This window comes from Muscardinus avellanarius, assembly GCF_963383645.1.
Source record: "Muscardinus avellanarius genome assembly, chromosome: X".
Classification (NCBI taxonomy): domain Eukaryota; kingdom Metazoa; phylum Chordata; class Mammalia; order Rodentia; family Gliridae; genus Muscardinus; species Muscardinus avellanarius.
The window spans coordinates 79,090,584-79,113,881 of record NC_137792.1 but is presented as its reverse complement, the minus strand read 5'-3'; the positions used below and the strand labels follow the sequence as shown (position 1 = coordinate 79,113,881).

Sequence of the window (23,298 nt, the reverse complement as noted above, 5' to 3'; positions counted from 1 at the left end):
CCCTCTGGGGCCAGTCTTTTGACGTGGGGGATTCCTTCCTGTATATCTGTCCTGTTTCCAGTACAAACCCCTAGCCTTTTGTTATACCTCAAAATGTCTGAAATGATCATTGGATTCTGGTATCTCTTGAAGGCTTATGGCATCCTCCCATGATTATCAAAGTCTTAGACTCCCGAAGGTTTATGGCATCCTTCCACATCCTTGGGAAATCTTATCTTTATAATGAAAAAGGCACTGGGACTATCTCTCTTATCTTGCTAATTGCCAGAGCCAGCCAGCAAGAGTACGGGTTCTGAAGTGAAGTGTGAGAATGGAGAATTTTAAATTCTAATGTGGGGGAGCTGCCAAACTACTATCTCTACTGGTCGACCCCTGTTTGTGGGTCAATATTTCCTATGAGTCGACGACTATGCCTGGGTCAGTATTTTCTATTGTGCCGACACTCCTGGACAACACAACTTCTGGGTCAATCTCATCTTTATTGCACCAATGCCAACTTTGTTTTTCCAGAGGTATTTATACACAGCTACAAGTCAATCAACATTCTCGTGCTACCACCACCAGAAAACAATACAGACCAATACAAAACACATCATTACAGATAGTCCTATCAGTACCCTTGTGTCATCACCACCTGATCTTCTCTCAGACCTCTTTGAACTTTCCATAACCCCAAACATTATTGACTCTGGGTGAAGGACAGTCAGCTGAGTCAGAGACCAATATAGGGAAGGCCTTAATGGCTCCCAACAGCTAATCACCCTTGGTGCCTGGAATTCTGAAGTACTTCTGCTGAAGCTCCTGGCTTTTTTTTTTTACTACAAAAGATATATTTTGATATTTGAAAATCTTTCCAAATACTGGTACATTAATACATTTTGAAGCCTATTCCCAATACTGGTACATACCCCCTTCTTTCTAGTTATGTCCTGAGACCTGTCAGGCCAAAGATAAATGTAGAAAATACGTTTTGATTTGTACAATTCTTAAACTCAATCCCCATCAATTTCCCCTCCTATTTTTGTTACTTGCATGCATCCACAGTAAAGGGATAAGGATGCCAAATCAGTCTGTAACTACTTTGAACTGAACAGGGATGATGATGGGGGGGACGGCTTTAGGGTGAATGAACATAGCTTGGGCTGAGGGGGTCAGATGGGTGAGTGTCGTGAGTTTCTATAGCCATCCAAAGGGCTTTGATAAATGTTCATTTTTGTCTCCATTTTGCACCAATGAAAGTTTCAAGTCTATGAGAATCAAAACTCACAATAGAGTTTAATAGTCGTGGCCCAAAAAGCAAAAAAAAAATAAAAAAAAAATAATAATAATAATAATAATAATAGGAGTTACAAAGGCAGGAGCTATGGCCATCCATGAAGAACCATATCCAAAAATACCTTCATATTGCAGAATGTTTCAATTTTTCCTGTACATATGATATTAAACTGGTTACTTTTTTTAAATTATCAGTGATGTTAAAACAACACATTCCAGGGAATTCTTGATACCCTGGATGAATGGAGCAAGATCAAATAATCAATTGTTTCTCTATTTTCCAGAGTGGCTTGGCATAACTCAGCAAGTTCAGTATTGATAGCTGCCAAAGCCAAGGCTGTGCCATTAAATGTTTTAGTGAATAAATAGGTGAGATGATTAGTTCGCATATAGGCACCTATCTTTAATCCAGCGATGGCTACTAAAGCGAGAGATAACCCTACAACAAAACCTGAAGACCAAAGATATAAATTACCATTACAATCAGAAGGTAAAGAAGAAAGGGAACAAGTAACTCATAAATGGGACGATAAGGGTGGAGTAGGTAAAATCATGCCAAGTTTGCCAACATAACAACAGCCTTGGAAACCTTTAGGGATGATGGAATAAGAAAAATTTAAACAGAAAACCGACCGGCCTAAGGGGAGATGTACATCCAGTTCTGGGACTGGACTATCTGTAGTATGATTGCATTTGAGATTACAAAGGCACAGGTCCCACTCACAAATAGTTGAGGTTTGAATGGGGACCCCCACCATTTGAACATTTTATGAAAATTATAATCATTAAATCCTAAAAAGGACATTAGATTAAGGTTTGTTTGTCTTTTGATATCCTGTTCTGTTAGGCCTACACCAATTAAATGAGAAGTTAAAACTTGTTTTGCTGACTTAGGCTTAAACATACAAAAGTAAGATGTATTTAGTATATTTTGTGCCATGTGAATCCAGAAATTAGTACTGTGGAGACCTGAAATAGGCTTTGGGGGTAATTTGAATAAAGATTTTAGATGATTTGATTAGTACCAGGTCTCCTGAACAAAACAAAGGTTCCCCCTTCTCCTCAGGCACTGTTTGGAGTTTACTTAAAATTTGCTGATTAGCCGGGTATGGTGGCACAGGCTTGCAAACCCACGCTTGGGAGGCAGAGACAGGAGGATCACACAGGTTCAAAGTCAGCCTCAGCTACTTAGTGAGGGTAATAACAACTTAGTGAGACCCTGCTTCCAAATAAAGTATAAAACAGGTCTTGGAGTATAGCCCAGAGGTAGAAAGCCTCTGGGTTCCACCCCCAGTACCACACACACACACAAAAAAAAAAAATGAAAAAAAAAAAAACCTTGCTGATATGATGCCAACTGAAAGCAGTCTGTTAATACTTGAGATTTTGTATCTCGGACTATGTCCTGAGCCAGAAAAGATCTCCCATATAACTTTTCAAAGGGAATGAGATATAATTGGCCAGACATATTTCAAATCTTTATCAGAGCCATTTGGAGTAATTGCCACCAGGGGGCTTGTACCTCCTAGGTTAATTTGAGAAGGTATCATTTTAAAATCCTGTTTTCCCTTTCTACTTTTCCCAAGGACTGGGAATGCCAGGGACAATGTATGTTGAAGTCTACCCCCAGAGCCTGGGTGATACCTTGGGTGACTTCTGATTTGAATGCTGGTTCATTGTCACTCTATAACAAGTGGGGAACTCCAAAGTAGGGAATAATTTCTTGCAGTACTGCTATTACTACCTCCTGGGACTTTTCGGCTCTACAAGCAAAAGCTTCTACCTATCCAATCAAAGTATCGACCAGCACTAACATTACCCTGTGCCTTTTTCCCCCTGGCATTTGAGTGAAATCAAGCTGTCAATCTTCACTTGCATATGTGCCTCTAGATTGTTTGCCTGGTGGACATAACAAGTTATTTGGAGGATTAATTTTGAGGCAAATTTCACATCCCTGTATGATATGACTCATAATCCCCTGTAATTGTTCTCCAGTAAACAACCTTGAAACCCAAGTGATGCATCTGATGGAGAGTTTTAAGTATTTTTCATTGCAAACTTTGGAGTATCCAGATTTTACTGTCAGATGTAATCCACCAACCCCTATTATATATAGTAATCCCTGGCTGATGAAATTTAGCACTTTCCTCTTGGGAATATACAAGAGGTAGGCTTACTAGAAACCTTCTATCTTTTAACTAATAAAACCATCTTCATCACATATGCAAACACATAACAAATTTACCTCAACCCTCTGATTTTTATCCTGGCCCTTTCTTTCCCATTTGTGATAATCTTAGGATAAATCTTAGAAAATACTTTCTTATTTTTACAAAAGTTTTTTCTCTGTATTTACCAAAATCTTTACAATCACACACTTTTGACATCTGTCTCCTGTTTTTACATACCAACTAAACTAAAAACAATAGCACTTCACAATGTTGTTTATATACCAACAATTAAAAACCCATTTAAAAGACTTAAGTGTTGCTTTAAGCCTTATGAAGTTAAGAGCATTTTAAAGCATTGCATTTTCCATTTTTCCAACTTAATAACTGAATTCCATATTACCATGGAAAGTTAAGATATTAGGTATACATCACCAGTACCTTAAAACATTAAGTTTGCAAAAGGAATAAAAATACAGACAATGCATATTGTATTTGACCACATAACTTAATAACTATTATAGATTATTACAGAAATCCACATCAGATAAACATCACTAGTGTCTTAAAACATTAATTTTGTCAAAGGAAAAAGAATTTTAAAAAATGCATAGTGTATTTATTCATATCTCATAGAGGTCTAATTTTTTTACTATGGTCTAAACAATTTTATTTTTAATTTTACATTTTAACTAAGACTGGTTGAGATAGAAAAAAAACTTTGAGCAGTAACTTTACTGCAGCCAGCAAAAGAGAAAAAAAAGTTGGTTTCTTGACATTATATCTGTTTTTTAGCAGAGGGTCTGAAATCTCTAGTATAACTAAGTATAACTCTAGTAGAACTAAGAATGGGAAAATTGGAGGTCATCCCAGAAGCATGCTGAATATTGAATAAAGAAGATTTAAGTGCTGGCCTGATATGTCCCAGACTTTATATTTGGACCTTGGGCTGAGAGAGGACCTTAAAACTGACCTTGGTTTGAAACCTCACTGTGATTGCCTAAGAATATTTAGTCTCAACTCAGATGGTGGGAACCTGGAGGAATGGCCCTGGAATTTCTCACTGAGAATCTGGATCTGGGGAACCCAAGTCCCTCCAAACCTGGGGGTGCTCTAAGTTTTAATAGTCCCCCTTGCACTGTGGCCAGGGCCTTTTTGACCTCCTGGTTGAGGGCATTCAAGCCAGAGATTCCCTTGCTCTCCACACTTAAAACAGACTTCAGCTCAAGCTTTTGTGGGATTAGTGTTCAGGCAGAATTATTTTATAGCATTTATTCCTTTGTTTCTCCCTTTTCAAGTCCTTATTGTTATAAACTGAATTGGCAGCCTGCAGTAGTGATTTTAGATGACCTTTATTTAACTCTGACACCTTTTTGGGGGAGTTTTTCCTTCATATCTGATGTGGACTAAGTTAAGAATTTGTCTTAGGATGGCCTCCCCTTCTACCCGGTAAGAAATTGAGCAACCTGAATACCAGGACCTATTGGTTGAGGTTAGTGGTATTCCTTAACCTTAGGCTGTAAAAACGGCATATGAACAAATCAAACTCTAAACTCCCCCTCCCCATTTGGTACAGGTGGCCAATAGGCAGAACCTATTGGAGGTTAAATCTGGCAGCACTAAGACCCTGAGGATCCCAGACCACTGGAGCTGTACCTAGGATGGTCAGGCTTTACTGTGGCTGGGCTTGAGTGAAGAAAAAAAATGAGAGCTTTCTTCCTTAGCATTTTGAAATCGAAGTTTTCTCCAATTTTTGAGAATTCATGTGAGTGGAGATCTGGCTTCCTGTTTGGATTTCTGGGACCCCATCTAAGAGAGAGAGAGAGAGTGTGACTGGAGAGTATGCTGAAGGCTGCCCTCCTTCCTTGTACCCCTATGAAGCTGAGTGGCAGCCTGGGGTGTCTATCTGGGGGCCTGTGTCTATGGATGCAGTGAGACTGATCTCACAGTCTACAAGGAGGGTATTGCAGGTGTGGATTTTTTCCACTCTAAATCCTACCCTGCCTTTAACTCTCCCCTCTATGGGTCTCCCCCATCTCAATGAGGTTCTCCAGAAGAAAATATTGCCATTCTGAAAAATCTTATTAATTTGCCTCCCTGAAAATGTTCCACAACTTTGGCGGGAATAGGAATCCCAGGCTGACAAGAGGTTGGGAGAACTTTTCCTTCCCTGATGGCTTTCTTATGCATACAAGAGGGCTTTTTATGTATACAGAGATGTGTCTGCCTGCTGAATAAAATTCTGTTAAAGACTACAAGGTGCAGCCATTCACCTAGAAGATATGCCTGGCTGTTATCTAGCAGATGGATGGATGGATGGATGGCTTTTTCTTTGAGATGTATTATGAGCATTTTTTTCAGATGTAACTCTTTATAGGGCTTGATAAAAGAGTTTCCCATCTTTTATGGGGGGCATAATGGATAGGCACTTATTTGTACCAAACAAGCCAAGAGTGGGAAAACCCAGGTCCCTAATAAGCTTTAGGAGGGCTTGGAATCCCTTTTTGTCTGACTTATGCTATTTAAAGAATTTGCTTCATGGAGGGTATTCGACCTCAGGCTAGTTCTTTGGCTGGGGTTTTCCCAGAAACCAAAATCACCTCCCAGATACTGGACAATCTATGGTCATTCTGGGGGAACTCCTTATCACTCCAGGAATGTACATACCTTTTGGGTTCATAGGTACTAAGACCACAGTCTACTAGAGCCCTCGTTGCCTCCAAAAATAGTGATCCCACATTGGACACCAAATTACTATGTTTTTTTGGGGGGAACTGTTGCTGAGGACCTCTTTTAGGCTCCTGGGAACTGGTCCTGTAGTTGTGGGTTCTTATCCTGAACTAGGATAAATATACACTTATCCAAACTCTTGCTGAAAACTTAAATGAGTTTATTATTACAAAGGTATAAATATAGAAAACATTTTACAGCCCTATACTATCCTGGTATAGTAGTAGTATAGGGGTGGTGGTGGCCTGAAATGAAGTCAGTGACAATTCCTGGATACAGAGTATTTTATAACCAGTCTTCTGACCCAACTAGATCTAGATCCATTCCCTCTGGGACCAGTCTTTTGATGTGGGGGATTCCTTCCTGTAGGTCTGTCCTGTCTCCAGAATTGACCTCAAGCCTTGTGTTATACCCCAAAATGTGCAAATTGATCATCAGATTCTAGTATCTCTTGAAGGCTTATGGCATTTTTCCATGATTATCGAAGTCTGGGATTTCCTGAAGGTTTACAGCATCCTTCTACATATTTGGGAAATCTTATCTTTACAATTAAAAAGGCCCTGAGACTATCTCTGTTGTCTTGCTAACCAACTTTGGTGCCTGGAATTCTGTAGCACTCTTCCAGAAGCTCTTGGATTTTTTTTTACTACCAAAGATTTATTTTCAAAATTGAAAATCTTTCCTAATATTCATACATTAATACATTTTGAAGTCTCTCCCAATACTGGTACACTGGTCTTTTGTATTTGTTGCCTTCAAGGTTCTCTCCTTGGATTCTACAATGATTAATTTTACTATCATGTGGCATGGGGAGACTTTTCTCTGATCCTGTATATAGGGGGTTCAATAAGTTTCTTTTACCTGTATATGGACTGCTTTCTCTATGTTTGGAATATGTTCTGCTATTACTTCTTTGAAAAGATTTTTGATCTCTTTGGTTTCACCTAGTTTTTCCTTTTCTATGCCAATTATTCTTAGGTTATTTATTTTATGATGGGTACATATTTCTTCAATACCAAATTCATGCTGTTGAACTGTTTTTTCCAAGTTGTAAACTATGCATTCATTTTTGGAGTGATCATCTTCTAGGAGCGAGATTCTATTCTTCATGTGGTCTAATTGTTTATCATTTGAATTGATGCTTTTACTTTAATGATTGCATTCTTTATTTCTTTCAGACTCTCTCTTAATTATTTTTGGAAATCCTGCATTATTTCTACAGTTACATTCCTGATTTGATCTTCTGGAGATCTCTGTAATTCTGTGTTATCAGGTTCTGTTATTGTAGGGTTGTGGAAGTTCATTTATTCCTCCTTCTCATGATGTTAGAAGTTTGTATATGTTGCTTTTGATATATTTCTCTTAGTCTCTAGGTGTCAGCTGGTATATTCAAGGGCAAGTTGTATTATATTCAACAGTGATGGTTGATGAAGGAGGGAAGTAAAGTAGTAAATAAAGAATAAAGTCTCAGATAGGGTAAAATAGAATAAGAGCATGAGAAAGAATCAGAGAACCAGAACCACAGCAGAAAATGTGCTGTTGGCACCTATATAGTAGAATACACTAGAGATTTTAGATAGTAAAAATATACTAGTATTTTAGTAATCAATGTAGAGTTTCTGGTATAGTGATATGAAGTAGATTTAATAGAAGACAAGGGAGAGTTAAAAGGAAGAAAAAAGATAAGGCATAGAGAGAATAGAGTAGGTAGGTACAAAGGAAGAACCTTGGGAGAGGGTTTGGGAAAAGGGTAAAAAAAAAAGTAGGCATACACACTCACACAAAAAACAAAAAACCAAATCAACCCCAACAACAAATTAACGGAATTCTCCAAATAAATGACTATTCAGCAGACTGGGCCTCTGCCGTCTCTCTCTGTGCAGTTACCGAGTGCCACCACCATCTATTCTGCTGTGATTCTGGTTCTCTGATTCTTTCACAATCTATACATATGGTTCGTATCAATGGGATTGGATTTAGTGTCAAGCACAGGTCACCCTCCTATCTTTACACAATTGGGAGTCTCAGTCTCTCCCTGCCTCCATAGGTGGCAAATCCCTCTGAGTCCAAACTCAATATAGGAGCCTCTGTTCTCCACAGGTAGGGCTCAGCTTGTCTAACTTCTCCCCATTCACCATGATTGGCAGGTCTGTGGTGATCCTGGAGATCCCACTAGTTGGGTCTATTGTTAAGCGTAGGTCTCCCCCCACACATTCCACTGATCAGAGTGTGAGTTTGTTTGAGCCTCTGTTATGTACAACAGCAGACCCTACTTCTATCTTCTCCAGGTTGTACTGCAAAGTTTAAGACTCAGGGAGTTTATTGGGGCCAAGTGAGTTGCTGGGGGCTCCAGACTGGGTGTTATCCCATGAGAACCATTATTTCACTTAAGGTGTTATTTTTTTAATTAATTAAATTTTTTTGGTGGTATTGGGGTTCTTGGAAGCCCTTCTGACTCCGAGCTACACTCCCAGACCTATTTTATACTTTTTTTTAATGTGGAAACAGGGTCTCTTAAGCTAGCGCAGCTGGCTTCAAACCTACACGATCGTTCTGTCTCCGCCTCCCAAGCACGGGAATTACAAGCATGCTCCACCACACTCGGCATCACTTAAGGTGTTATTGAGTGTTATTAAGTGCTGCTCTGGATTTCTGGAGGGTATGGTAATCTCAGCCACCACTACTCTTTCACTGGGTTGAACCATAAAATCTTAGACCCAGGGAGTTTATTGCAGCTGTGCGAATCCCTAAGGGCACATTGCTGGGAGTTCTCCTGCAAGGACCGCAGTTTCATTTACAACTTTGGTGTGTGCTGGTCTGGATCCCTGGCAGGTGTGGTGAGCTCAGCCATAGCTGGCAAGATGATGCCACTACAGCCTCCAGGGCTGTGAGGTGGATGGGTTTCTTTTCTAGTGTTGAAATTTGCTCTGGATCCCTGGAGTATGGGGTGGTGAGCTTGGTCGCTGGAATTTGTGGCTGGTCTTTGTGCAGGAAGAACTGACAAATTACAACCCATTGATCTTCAGCTGCTCACTTCAGGTCCTTGTTTTTCTTTTTGTCTCTGGAGCCCAGTGCTCTGAGGCAAGATGGTGCCACCGTGGCACCCACTGCTGCAAGGCAGGGGGGTTTCGTTTCTGCTCTCTAGTTGGTCTTCTAATTTTATTTTTCTCTTTCCCTTTTATTTATCATTTTTTTTCTCTACTGATAATATTCTCTGGCTTTGTAGAATTGTGTTTTTGAGGCAATGAGATCGGGTGTCAGCAGGCCTCATAAGCACTGCTTCTCATGGTTGCCATCTTCCCAGAAGTCTCAGATGCTACTATTTTAACAACTATGTTAAGCCAACCCAATAACCTGTAATTTGTGAAATATGACCAATTGGCTAATTTGCATAACAGCTTTATAAGTCATATACCATAAGACTTTGCTTTAAAAATTATACCCTCTTCATTTTGGAAATTACTTATAACTTAAAACATAAAAAATAAATTGCAAGAAAAATTTATATATTCTCCCAAGATGGTAATAGTTTCATTTTGTTAATTTTTCTGTGCATAACTATTGACCACAAAAAAAATGTATGAAATGTTGCTTTGATTTATGAACCACAACAATTTTCTAAAGGCTTCAGTTCATTCACAATTTTGGAAGCATTGAGTTGTCTCATATCATATGATGTTATCTAATGTTCAATTACCCTTGAGTAAAAATATAAAATAAACTGTAAGAAATTTACATAGAAACTGAAGTTTTTATTGGTAAATTGTAATTAGGCATGATAATTGTATTTATAGTTATATATTAAAATATGCACATGCCATTATTTGAGTTTCTTTCTTTTTCATATTTCCCTTTCCTCACCCTTCAACCCTCCTTACACATGATAAAGATACATTCATATATGCACGTAATGTTCTATGGTCTGTTTCCATTCACATACATATACTTACTCTATTCCTCCCTAGTGCCTTTTCTTTACTCTATTTGTCTCTTTTCTAATTTTTATGAGGTCCATTTTTTTCCTATTTTTATTGCATCCACATATAAGAGAAAATATGCCAGCATTGATTTTATAAACATGGTTTATCTCACTTATTATGATGATCTCCACTTTTATTCCATTTTTCTATAAATAATACAGTTTTTTCTTCTTTATGGATGAATAAAATTTCAATATATATGTTGCATTTATATGTTAATGGACACCTAGGTTAGTTCCATAACTTAGCTGTTGTGAATGATGCTGCTATAAACATGAAATGCATGTATCACTATAATATTCTGATTTTAGTTCCTTTGGAAAGATACCCAGGAGTGGTACAGCTTTGCCATTTGACAGTTGCATTTCTAGTTTTTGACAAAACTTTATACTCATCTCTATAGTAGCTGTAGTACTTTAAAATCTATCCAACAATGTATGAACAATCTTTTCCCACTGCAGCTCACCAACATATATTATTGCTCGTATTGTTGATGAATGATATTCTAACAGGAGTTAGATGGAATCTCGGTGTAGTTTAGGTTTGTATGCCCCTGACTGCTAATGATGTTAAGATTTTTTTCTATATATTTTGGCATATTTTTTGAGAAGTTTCTATGTAGTTCAATTGTCTCTAATTGATTGGGTTATGTGGGTTTTTTGGTGTTGTTTGATTTCTTTATATATTTTGAATTTTAGTCCTCAGTAAGAAGGATTGGCAGGAAAAGATTTTCTCCAGTTCTCTATGCTCTTTCCTCAAATTCTTGATATCTTCTTTTGCCATACAGAAGATTTCAATTTGATGACATCCCACTTATTTATTCTTGACTTATTTCATGGGCTTTTGGAGGTCTTATTGAGGTAGTCTCTGCCTATACCTATAAGTTGGAGAATTAATCCTAAGATTTTTTTTTTGTAATTGCAAAATTTCTAGTCTAATTTCTAGGTCATTGATTTATTTTGAGTTGACTTTTGCATGGAGAGAGAGAAAGGGATCTAGCTTTGTATTTCTTTCTACATATGTATATTCAGTTTTTTTTTTTTTTTTTTTTTTTTTTTAGCACCATTTGTTAAAGAGGCTGTCTTTTAAGCCAGGCCTCGTGATGCATACTTGTAATCCCTGTGCTTGGGAGGCAGAGACAGAAGGATCGCGCTGGTGTGCAGCCATCCCTGCTGGCTTAAGAGACCCTGTTTCCAATTAAAAATATAAAATTGGTCTGGGAGTATAGCCTGGACGTAGAAGGGTTTCCAGGAACCCCACAGTACTACCAAAAGAAGAAGAAGAAGAAGAAGAAGAAGAAGAAGAAGAAGAAGAAGAAGAAGAAGAAGAAGAAGAAGAAGAAGAAGAAGAAGAAGAGGCTATCTTTTATCCATTATGTTTTTTTTGGCAACTTTGTCAAGGATCAGTTGGCTAATTTTTTTCTCTGTATCTTCTATTATATTCCATTGGTATATGTGTCTGTTTTATGCCAATAATATCATGCTGAAAGTTCTGCAGGTATAACTTGAAATCACGTATTTTGGTGCATCCAGCATTTCTTTTTTTTTTTTTTTTTTGCTTGGACTTGGCTTTAGCTATTCTGGGTGTTTTGTTCCTCCATCTGAATTTTACGATTGTTTTGTCTAGAGGATTAAACCTTTTGTGTGTGTGTGTGGCACTGGGGCTTAAACCCAGAGGCATTTTACCTCTGAGCTAAGCACATACTCCGATTTTATTTCTTGGAAACAGGATCTCACTAAATTGTGGGGGACCTAAGTTGTGGAGGCTGGCTTTGTACCTGTGATTCTCCTGTATCGGCCTCCCAGGTACTGGGATTACAGTGCACAACCATGGCGAGCAGGACTGAATTTTTAACAATAAATTTTTTTTTTGTTTTTTGTTTTTTGTGGGTCTGGGGATGGAAACCAGGGGCTACACCCCATGCCCTATTTTTATTCTTTATTTTGAAACAGGGTTTCACTGAGTTGCAAAGGGCCTCACTAAGTAGGTGAGGATGCCTGCAAACCGTGATCATCTGGTCTCAGCATCCCAAATGCTGGGATTACAAATGTGTGCTACCACCCCTGGCTGATATATTCTTAAAGTTTGTTTTATTTTTCTAGTAAAGAAATTATCACCATTCATTTAACATGCAGGCTTATTTTTAGGCTTTTTTTTTTTGTTGTTGTTGTACTGGGGATTGAACCCAGGGTATTCTACCTCTGAGCTATACTTCCAAAACTTTTCATTTTGCTACTTTTGACACAGGGTTTTGATAAGTTACTCTTCACTGGCCTGAAACCTGCAGTATCATTTCTCAGACTTTTAATTACTGTGATTACAGGCATGTGTCACAACTCTGGCTTAGGATGTTTCCTAGAGTATAAAGTTCATATCATTTTTATTTTAATTTTAATCTGCTATACTCTTTAATATAGAGTTTTGGGGACATAGAATTGGGATATGATGTAATGGCACATAGCCTCTTCTATATCCTTTTAAGGAAAATCAATTTTTGGACAATTTACTAATATAGAGTTGTCTTTATATTTCAAATTTCTAACCCCACCTGTATTTCCTCTTAGAAAATATTTTCTATTAATTATTTTGTTTAAAAAGTAGTATTTTATCAATAATAATACTTTTACAATCATATAATTTGGATTCTGCACAGGAAAATTCTAAAAAATTATAGATTAGAAAAGAGTTAAATTGATGATATAATAAGCATTGTAGCTGGGCATAGTGGCTCACGCTTATAATCCCAGCATTTGGGAGGCTGAGATAGGAGAATCATGGTTCATGGCCAGCCTCAGTTTCTTAGTGAGGTTCTTTGCAATTCAGTGAGACCCTGTTTCAAAAATTAATAATAAAAATAGGACTGGGGATGTTACTTGGAGGTAGAATGCCTCTGGGTTCCAGCCCCAGTACCACAAGAAAGGTCATTATAATGTTTAAATAAATTAAAAAAAAATGCTGTATGTTTGTATTATGTTTCTGTCATTCTGAACCTTACTATGATGAACCTCACTATAATGCACCAATAAAATTTAAAAAATTGAATAAAAAAGTTTTTTTCCCAAAACTAAGAAACAAGTCCACACAATTACAACCAATTCATTTTGAAAACAGGGTCAAAAACAAATATTGGAAAATTATAGCCTCTTCAACAAATGGTGTTGGCAAAACTGGCTAACCATACACATAAAAATGGAAATAAAACCCACTTTCTCACACTGCATAGGAGTCAATTCAAGATGGATAAAAGACCTAAAAATTAGACCAGAGACATCATAGGTACTTGAAGAGGGCACAGTTACAACACTTCAACACATAGGCACACAAAAATTTCTTAACAAGACCACAAAGACCCAACAAAATAAAAAGTTGATAAATATGTGGGATTGTATTAAACTGAAGAACTACTGTGCAACAAAGGAAGCTATCAAGAACCTCAAAACAGAGTTGACAAAATAGGAGATTTTGCCAAATACTCCTCTGATAGAGGATTAATATCTAGAATATACAGAAAACTCGCCGGGCGTGGTGGCGCACACTTGTAATCCCCGCGCTTGGGAGGCGGAGACAGGAGGATCGCGCAGGTTCAAAGCCAGCCACGCGCGCTGGCTTAGGAGACTCTGTTTCTAAATAAAAATATAAAAATAGGTCTGGGAGTGTATCCCAGAGGTAGAAGGGCTTCCAGGAACCCGTTCAGTACCACAAAAAAAAAAAAAAAAGAATATACAGAGAACTCAAGAAACGAAACTCACAGCTAAGAAAACAAACCAAAAAAACCCACAACCGAATCAAAATAATGGACAAGTGAACTAAATAGACACTTCTCAAAAGAAGAAAAACAAATGGCCAATAAATACACAAAAAGTGTTCATCATTATTAGCAGAGATATGCAAATCAAAACTCTCCTGAGATTTCACCTAACGCCAATTAGAATAGCAATCATTAAAACCACAAATAACATCAAATTCTGGCAAGGATGTGGAAAAATAAAGACTCTAATATACTATACATGGGATTGAAAATTAGTGTGCAAAAACTTTCAAAGAGAGTGGAGAATTCTCAGAAAAAATAGAATGAACCTACCACATAACTCAGCTATATCATTCCTGGGTGTCTACCCAAAACAATGGAAACTGAACCACCAGGGTAATGCATGCATATCTATGTTCATGGATATACAATTCACAATTGCCAAACTATTGAACCAGCTGAGATATCCATCAACAGATAAATGAATTGAAAATTATGGGATATGTCCTCAATGGAATTTTACTCAGCCACCAAGAAAAAAATATATATCATTTGCAGGGAATGAATAAAACTGGAGAACATTATGCTAAGTGAGATTAGTCAGTCACAAGTGATAAGTCAGATGTTCTCCCTAATATAAAGAAGCTAGGGAGAAAAGGGTACATAGCGGAGACTCTTGAAACAAAAGGAGAAACCTTAGATGAGTAAATAAGGTGATCTAAAAAGTGATATATTGGAGGGGAAATAGAGAAAATATCCTCATGCCCATAATGTACATTCACAAACTTATCAAAGTCAATGTGCTGAACAGGAGAAGAAGAGAGTAGGGAGGGAATGGTGTCAGAATTGGAAAAGGGCTAAATGAGTGTTTTGCGCTTGTATACCTCCATCACCCTGAATTTTATCAAGATGTATGACTACAATCCGCCAATAAATTAAAAATAATATGCACAGTTAAATAAATTTAAAGCCTGGCTATACCATATTGTATACTTGTATACTTGTCTTTTAAAAGACAAATGATAATAGCACATATATGGAGTGTTTACTTTGTGATAGGTACTGATATAAGTTTACAATATTATCTCCTATTTTATAGATGAGGGATCTTAAACTAAAAACGATCATATCATTTACCTAAAGTCATGGCAAGAAAGTGGTGAAAGCAGACATTTTGTTTTAATTTTACTATACATTTAGTTAGGACATAATTATTACATATGCTTACGGGGTACAGTGTGATGTTTTGATGCATGTTTACATAGTTCAATGATCAAATTATTATTTAGAGATGTGCAGTACATGGGAAGGAATAGAAAGCAGGGTCCATTCTTTCCTCAGAAGAAGAAATAAGGATATTTACCACCTAGTGGCAATTACCATTTTAGACAGTGCCCTGACTCCAAGGTTTCTCTTAGGTACCTGGGAAAAAGTATTCAACATGGTGAAAACAGATTAGGCACATTAAGGTATGGAAAGAAAAGAGATAGTTTTCTCCCCCAAATGTGTAAACATGGGGTGGGTTTGTGACTGAATAAAGTTCACCATGTAGAGAACTTTCCACAGTTCCCCACTTCCAGAAATGGCCTGTCCCTCAACCTTTATCTGGAAACGACCACTTTTAAACTAGACTCATCTTTTCTTACATAAACTTATATTCCATTATTAGTGGTTTATATTTGAATTTTTTTCCTGAGAAGTAAGGACTTGTGAAGAGAGATCATTCAGTGCCCTAAAAATTTTCTTTTTATGAAAGATTATCAGCCAGTAACAAAAGGAGATTACTGCCCTAAACATAATCAAAGTACTTAGCATATCCATCACCTTAACCATTTATCATTTTTTTCTTATGAGAACATTCGCTATCTTCTCTTTTGAAATATGTAGCACATTATCATTAACTATAGTCACCATAGTGTGCAATATACCACCAGAACTTATATCTTCTATCTAACTAGAACTTTGTACCCATAGACTAACCATTCCCTGTTAGCCCTCACTCTCACTTTCACCAGCTTTTGGTACAACTATTCTATACTTGACTTCTTTGAGATCATATTTTTAAGAATCCACATAGGAGTGAGAGTATGTGCTATTTTTCCCTGCTCAAGAACCAACACTATTAAACACTCTCCTGTACTACTCTAATTGAAATATACTGGAATCAAGTCAAATAGTTTTAAGATACTAATAGTATTTCAACTGATAATGAGATTACTAGAGTTTATCAAGCCTCTGAAGAGAACAAGCAGCTCATCCTTAAACAAGTCATATCATCCTTTTGAGCTTGTTCAGTTTTGTCATCTAGAAAATGAAGGTTGAAATAAATAAGTATGCAAATTTCCTTCAAGTCAATATTTATATGATTTTATTTAGAGTTCAAAAAATAGAATCCAATAAATTAACTATTTACATCATAGAGAACAGAAAATACAACCATTAATTCTTCAATTTATTTTGATTGGTGTTTTGGGAATGGATATCCAGGAAGCTTATGAGCATTACTTTGAATGTTATTCTTTCCATATAGAAAACAGTCATTTCCACTCTTTTATCTGAAACATTTGTATCAGCCTTGAGCTCTTGTAGAAAGCCCTTTGCTTCATTTAAATAGGGCCATATGTCAATTCGTTGGGTGTTATCAAGCATAAGTCTTCCCTCTCTTGCTTGCTCATTTTATCCCTTCCACAATTAAAAAACACAGACATTTGGGTGAACTTTAAAGGGAGAGGGCTGAAATGCAGAAATGACAAATATACTGTTCCTATATCTTCTAGAACTTGTTGAAATGCATAGAGAGACTCAAAGTATATTTTACTCTGATTTAAGATAAGAGCTTCAATAAAATTAACAACTTTTTGCCCGCGCGGTGCATTCTGGGGATCCAGGTCGCGCCCGCCGCCTCTGTCGCCTGAGGAGAGCGAGGGGAGGCCGCGATCAGAGAGAATGCCTGAGCCCCCATCTGAGAGCAGTCGGCTCCCCGCCGCCGCCAGCGAGGCCCGCCCACCACTCGCCCGTCCCCTGCCCCGTTCACCAAGCAGCCTGCTTCTGCAAAGTGGTACGATCAAAGGGACTATGTCTTCATTGAATTTTGTGTTGAAGACAGTAAAGATGTTAATGTAAATTTTGAAAAATCCAAACTTACTTTCAGTTGTCTTGGCGGAAGTGATAATTTTAAACATTTAAATGAAATTGATCTTTTTCACTGTATTGATCCAAATGACTCCAAGCATAAAAGAACGGACAGATCAATTTTATGTTGTTTACGAAAAGGAGAATCTGGCCAGTCTTGGCCTAGGTTAACAAAAGAACGGGCAAAGCTTAATTGGCTTAGTGTGGACTTCAATAATTGGAAAGACTGGGAAGATGATTCCGATGAAGACATGTCTAATTTTGATCGTTTCTCTGAGATGATGAACAACATGGGTGGTGATGAAGATGTAGATTTACCAGAAGTAGATGGAGCAGATGATGATTCACAAGACAGTGATGATGAAAAAATGCCAGATCTGGAGTAAAGAATATTGTCGTCACCTGGATTTTACGAGAGAAAATAAATAACCTCTGCAAGATTTAATAATTCAGAGAATTCCCGAGTCGATAGCTGTATTTGCCTCCTTTAACCCATTTTTCAACCTTTTTTTTTTTTTAAAGGCTTCACTAAGGGTTGATAACCATTGTACGGGCAATTTAAAGTCAGATAAGGCAATATCCTTATGCATGAACATTTCCCAGATTTCATTGGAGTTGTTGAGGTCCTAGACAATATCACAACAGTAGTTGTGATAAATAAAAACATTTCACCTAAGTCTCCTTTCCTTCATAACATAGTTAACTGACATGATAGGAAGCTCTCAGCTTAGGGAAAGATAACTAAAAATGGACTCAGAGTGGCTGAAACAAATTGTCTGACACCTTAGACTGATTACCTGCCATTCCTCTGGCCTTCCCTTCAGGATTATTCCACTAAAGTTTTATTTTTCAAAAAATTTACTTCATATTATTATATGTAAGTGATCACTTACTTCTCAGTGTTCCAGGTGTATCTTAGCTAAAACTAGTGAATGCCCTTAACTTAGATGGTTTTTGAAGCCTATACATTTGGTATTGTTTGGCCCTTAAGCTTTTACATCTCTTAGCATGGAGGACGGAGAAAGCTGTACATTGTTGCTTGAAAGTCTGTACATTTAGGCCAGATTTGTATTTGCACTGTCAGTATGGCAAATGAGTGAAAAAATGTTAATACACTATTGGATTTTTTTATTTCTTTTTTTGATTCAGCTTATACCCAGCTGAAAAACCTCAAATTATGTTCATGACAGTGGGGATTTTTTTAAATGTCTACATTCTTTCTAATAAACTGTTGGAAGACTTTAAAAAAAATTAACAACTTTGATGTTGATGGTGGCTCACACTTGTAATCTTCACGCTTGGGAGGCGGAGACAGGAGGATCCCACAGGTTCAAAGCCAGCCTCGCTGGCTTAAGAAACCCTGTTTCCAAATGAAAATATAAAAAACAGGTGACTGGGAGTGTAGCCCAGAAGTAGAAGGGTTTCCAGGAACCCCACAACTACCAAATAAATAAATAAATAACAACTTTTTCATTATTGTAGATATTACTTGTTTATATGTTTATAATATTGAACTAATAATATATTTGTCATCTTCAGTAAATTAATCCCAATTGAAATAAATACCAACATTTCATGTCATTTAACTTAGGAGAAATCTTTTGTGGCAGATAATTAATTTATTTGGTATTTTACTTTAATAAAAATATCTTATTGTTAGAGACTATAAGAAAAAACATGGATAGTTTAACTTTATTTTTATATCCTTTTTTTATACTTAGGTTTAGGGATTGACATTGCATCTTAAAATGACATCCTTGATTATTTCATTCCTCTGATATAGGCAATGCTACTTAGTGCAATATAACACTTCAAATAAATGTCAGACTAAACATTTAAAAATGATAAATTAACAACATGAGAGTTAAAAATTATCATGATAGATTTGATTGAAATCTGTTAAGTATGATTTCATGATAAAAGCAAATGTAAATATGGTGTGCTATGGGGATAGCACTTGAATTGTACACATTTAAATAAAAAGCATTAGAATGTTTATTATATTCATCATTTCACCACCAGATCATCATAGAATCTCTAGTAGATAAAGTAGAAGATTACTTCTGCAATGCATATTATCAGTTCGAGTATATCCAGTGACATCAATAATAATTACCCTTTCCTGGCCATGGTGGTGCACGCTTGTAATCCCCGCACTTGGGAGACAGAGACAGGAGGATCGCGCAGGTTCAAAGACAGCCTCGCTGGCTTAAGAGACCCTGTTTTCAAATTTAAAAAAAATATAAAAATAGGTACGGGAGTGTAGCCTGGAGGTAGAAGGGTTTCCAGGAACCCCAGTACCACCAAAAATAATAATAATTTTTATTACTCTTGGATACTGCAACAGAAAAAAATAAGGCTTTGTGGCTCATTTAATTATAGAAGACAGAGTTCGTGGAATAGAGATCCCACACTTGAGCACATTTAATGTTCAGGAAATAATTTCTGAACCTCATTGATCATGAATAGTGTTTAAAATCTACTTCCTTTTATTTTGAAGGATTTCTTATGGTGCATTTCATTGCTTTTATCCTTACCTTGTTCTTCCTTTGTTTTAAAATAAGTGCTGAAGCTTTCAGTGAGGATTAAGCACTAGCAGGCTGTAATGCAATGGTTGGAACACTGTTTCAATTGGAATCTCAAATTCTGTAGAAATATAAAAAAATTAAATCATTGATAAAATACATTTCCATAAAACACTATGTTGATGCATATTATATTTAAAAAGCTCCATTAGTTTTTCTTATTAGATTCCTATATGCCTAATTTTAAAATATAAAATTTACTAGCCATGCTATATAAGGTTATATAATTAAATTAAATTAAGCCTTTTTTTGTGGGTCTGGGGATGGAACCCAGGGGCATTCAACCTCCAAGCTACCCTCACTGTGCTATTTTTTATTCTTTATTTTTTTGAAATAGGGTCTCACTAAGTTACTGAGGGCTTTACTAAGTAGCTGAGGCTGTCCGTGAACTGCAATCTTCCTGTCTTAGCCTCCCGAATGCTGGGATTACAAGCGTGTGCCACCACGCCTGGTTTGAAATTAAGCCTCTTTTAAAAATTAAGCCTCTTTTAAAAGTATTAACCCTTAAATAATTAATTTTTAATAAGTATCAACCCTTAAAATAATTAATTTGAAAATCCATACCTATTTTTTCACATAAATATGGTATTTTTAATGTTAACATTAATTTCCATGTTCTCTTCCAATGTTATAATATATCTTTGCTTGATGCCACCCTTAAAGTACTACAGAGTTATTTTGCAATTACCTAATACCTAATGACTGCTAAGGAATAATGTTAAATACTTCAAGCTCCTCATAGCTGAAAGTATATGAGAAAATACATTATATATATGATATATATGATATATATGATATATAATGACATATATATATATCCATCATTTCTCTGGAAATTTTCAAAATTCTAATTATAAGTACTACCATTAATGAAAATAATCTAGTGAGTCAAAGATTATACTAAAACACATTGTAAAAAATACAGAAGACATATTATTGGGGGGTAGTAGATTTATGATCTTATCTAAAAGATTACCTTATTAAGTATTTGTTCTGCTATCAATTATTAAGTAACTCTGGATTTAAGAGTTTAAATTTGATATCAAAGTCAACCACTAAGCCAAGCATGGGAAGGAGGGATGGGGAGGGAATGGGGTGGGGATTGCGTAGGGGCTAACTGGGCGATGTGTGCATGTATGTCTACACAAGTTTGTTTGTTTTTAAATTTTTATTTATACATCATATTGGGGTAAAAAACTTGTGTGTACATATATGTACACATCACTGATTTAACCCCTACCAAATTCCCACCCCATTCCCTCCTCATCCCTCCTTCTCTTGCTTGGGTTAGTGGTTGACTTCAATATGTTTAAGTACATTGTGTGTTTTAGAGATTTTCCTTCTTCCCCTCTTTATTCTATTATCATGTATGGATACAATGCACCAATAAAAATATTAAAAAATAAATTTGAGATTAATGACTATAATGTAATGATTAAGCAAAGTATGGTGGTGCACACATCTAATAATAATATTTGGGAAGCTGATACAGGATGCCAGCATCAGCAAATTAGCTAAATGCTCAGAAATTTAGCAAGACTCTGTTTCAGAACAGTTTATAAAGAAGAGCTAGAAATGTAGCTTGGGGCAAAAATGCACTTGAGCACAATTCTTATTACCAATGAATGAATGAATAAATGAATGAGTAAACTACTGTTAAGCATTCAAGTAACATAGAAATATACATTGTAATTGCTTTGCTTGATCTGTTTTAAGAAGTGGGAGTTCATTTTTGCAAATGGCATGTTTCTGTATAAAAGTCTGATTACTGTCTCAATAAAACATGCAGTGTACATAAAAACCTGCATCCCCTGTGTCCTGTATGTAAAGCGGTTTTACCTTCAAATCTCCAGTGCACTAGACACTGACAATTGGGGATTGAAACATTTTACCCAGGTGACTTTATAATAGCCAAAGTAACTTCTAGTTTTGACTTAGTTTGTCTTAGCCATTTGGGACAGTAATCTTGCTAAACAATTTCATGCTTTTGGTTTTACTTTATTTATAGCTTTACAGAGAAATTAATGCTGGCTTGGGCACTATTTCCATTCCTTCCAAATTTGGTGTTTATAATATACTGGCAACAGAGGAGTGCTATACAAAATGCATTAGAATTGTGTCTAAATTAAAAATCAATTTCATCAAAGTAAAGACAAAAATATAAAAAGAAAATCAGAGTGGATGAATTTCTTGCTCATGTGTATTAGTGGACCTACCTAGAGTAGACAGGTTTATAATGAGGTTTCAGTGCTTCTGTGGTGATCTGGAGATGATGCTTCCATTTTCATATTCATCTCCATTAGTGATTCTCTGATAGAAATGGCACTTAGGGATCTAGAACAGATATCCTCATTGCATTAGGATCCAACTGATCTAGGTACTAGATCGTCACAAGCCAATGAGAAACTATAAAATACTTATGAACACAAAACAGAATCACATGTACAGACAAATGTATTTTTCAGCTTCCTAGTACATAAATTATGAAGGCAGAAATTTAAAATAATTGGGTCTTAAAACACATAGAATTTTTTATGGTCCTTTCTCTTGTCCTTTATATGTCACCATATTTCAAACTATGAATAAGATAGTCAGGTTCAATAGTCTCTAAGACATCCTCTGGCTCTAATACTCTGGGAGTCTGTTTTATAAAAGACTTATAGAAGCCAGGCATAGTGGCATATTTTTGTTATTCCAGCATTTAGGAGGCTGAGACAGAAGGATCACAGGTTGCAGACAGTCTCAGGTACTTCTCATTGAGGTCCTTTGCAACTCAAAGTGACCAGTTTTAAAATAAAAACTAAAAATAGGTCTAGGGGTATAGCTCGAGCGGAAGTAGAATGCTCTGTGTTCCATCCCCCGTACCACAAAAAAGACTTATAGAAGTGTGCAATCTCTGAACCCCTGAAATACATTTTGAATTATACACTTTGATGTTCTAATTTGAATTTTTCCAATGTTAAACAGAATTATTAGCCAGGTATGGCTATGCATGCTTGTACATCCCAGTACTTGGGAGGCTGAGACAGGAGGATCACAGGTTTAAGACCTGTGAGGAACTGAGACTCTCAAAAAAAAAACAAGAAAAAATAACCAGGGCTGAGGGTATAGCTAAGAAAAAGAACACCCCTGAGCACAATCTTCAGTACCATACACATAAAATGATAAAAATAAAAACGAATATATAAATAAAATGACTAAAATATATGAAGAAAAATAACCTTTCAGAAACTGCCTAAAGAATATATAAAAGAAGTTTAATTAACCTATCAAAGAAACCTGTCCAGTGCCTTAGATCTTTTTGAGAGCCAAAGGTACTAACTATATAGATTATGAAAAATCTTTTAGTCAAGAAAATGAAAGAGCCAGGTGTGGTGGCGTACGCTTGTAAATCCCAGCATTTGGAAGGCTGAGACCAGAGGATCATGGTTTGAAGACAGCCTCAGCTATTTAGTGAGGCCCGTTGCAACTCAGTGAGACCTGGCTTCAAAATAAAGAATAAAAAATAGGGCAGAGGGTGCAGCTAGGAGGTCAAATGCCCCTGAGTTCAATCCCCAGACCCTCAAAAAAAAGACAGACAGAGAGAGAGAGAGAGAGAGAGAGAGAGAGAGAGAGAGAGAGGGAAAAGAAAATGAAAGAATTTGGTCCAGTTTGATGGTTAGTTAAAAATAAAAGTACCA

At 36.5% G+C, this 23,298-nt stretch overlaps 1 protein-coding gene across 1 annotated transcript; it reads left to right on the top strand.

Annotated features, from left to right (window-relative positions):
- Positions 1 to 1,689: 1,689 nt before the first annotated feature.
- Positions 1,690 to 17,491, top strand: LOC308278961 (prostaglandin E synthase 3-like; the record flags this gene model as incomplete). Its single annotated transcript, XM_080718947.1, has 2 exons — positions 1,690 to 1,815; positions 16,874 to 17,491. 2 exons carry the CDS (start codon positions 1,690 to 1,692, stop codon positions 17,417 to 17,419), a joined length of 672 nt encoding a protein of 223 aa, XP_080575073.1. The 3' UTR covers positions 17,420 to 17,491.
- Positions 17,492 to 23,298: the final 5,807 nt, after the last annotated feature.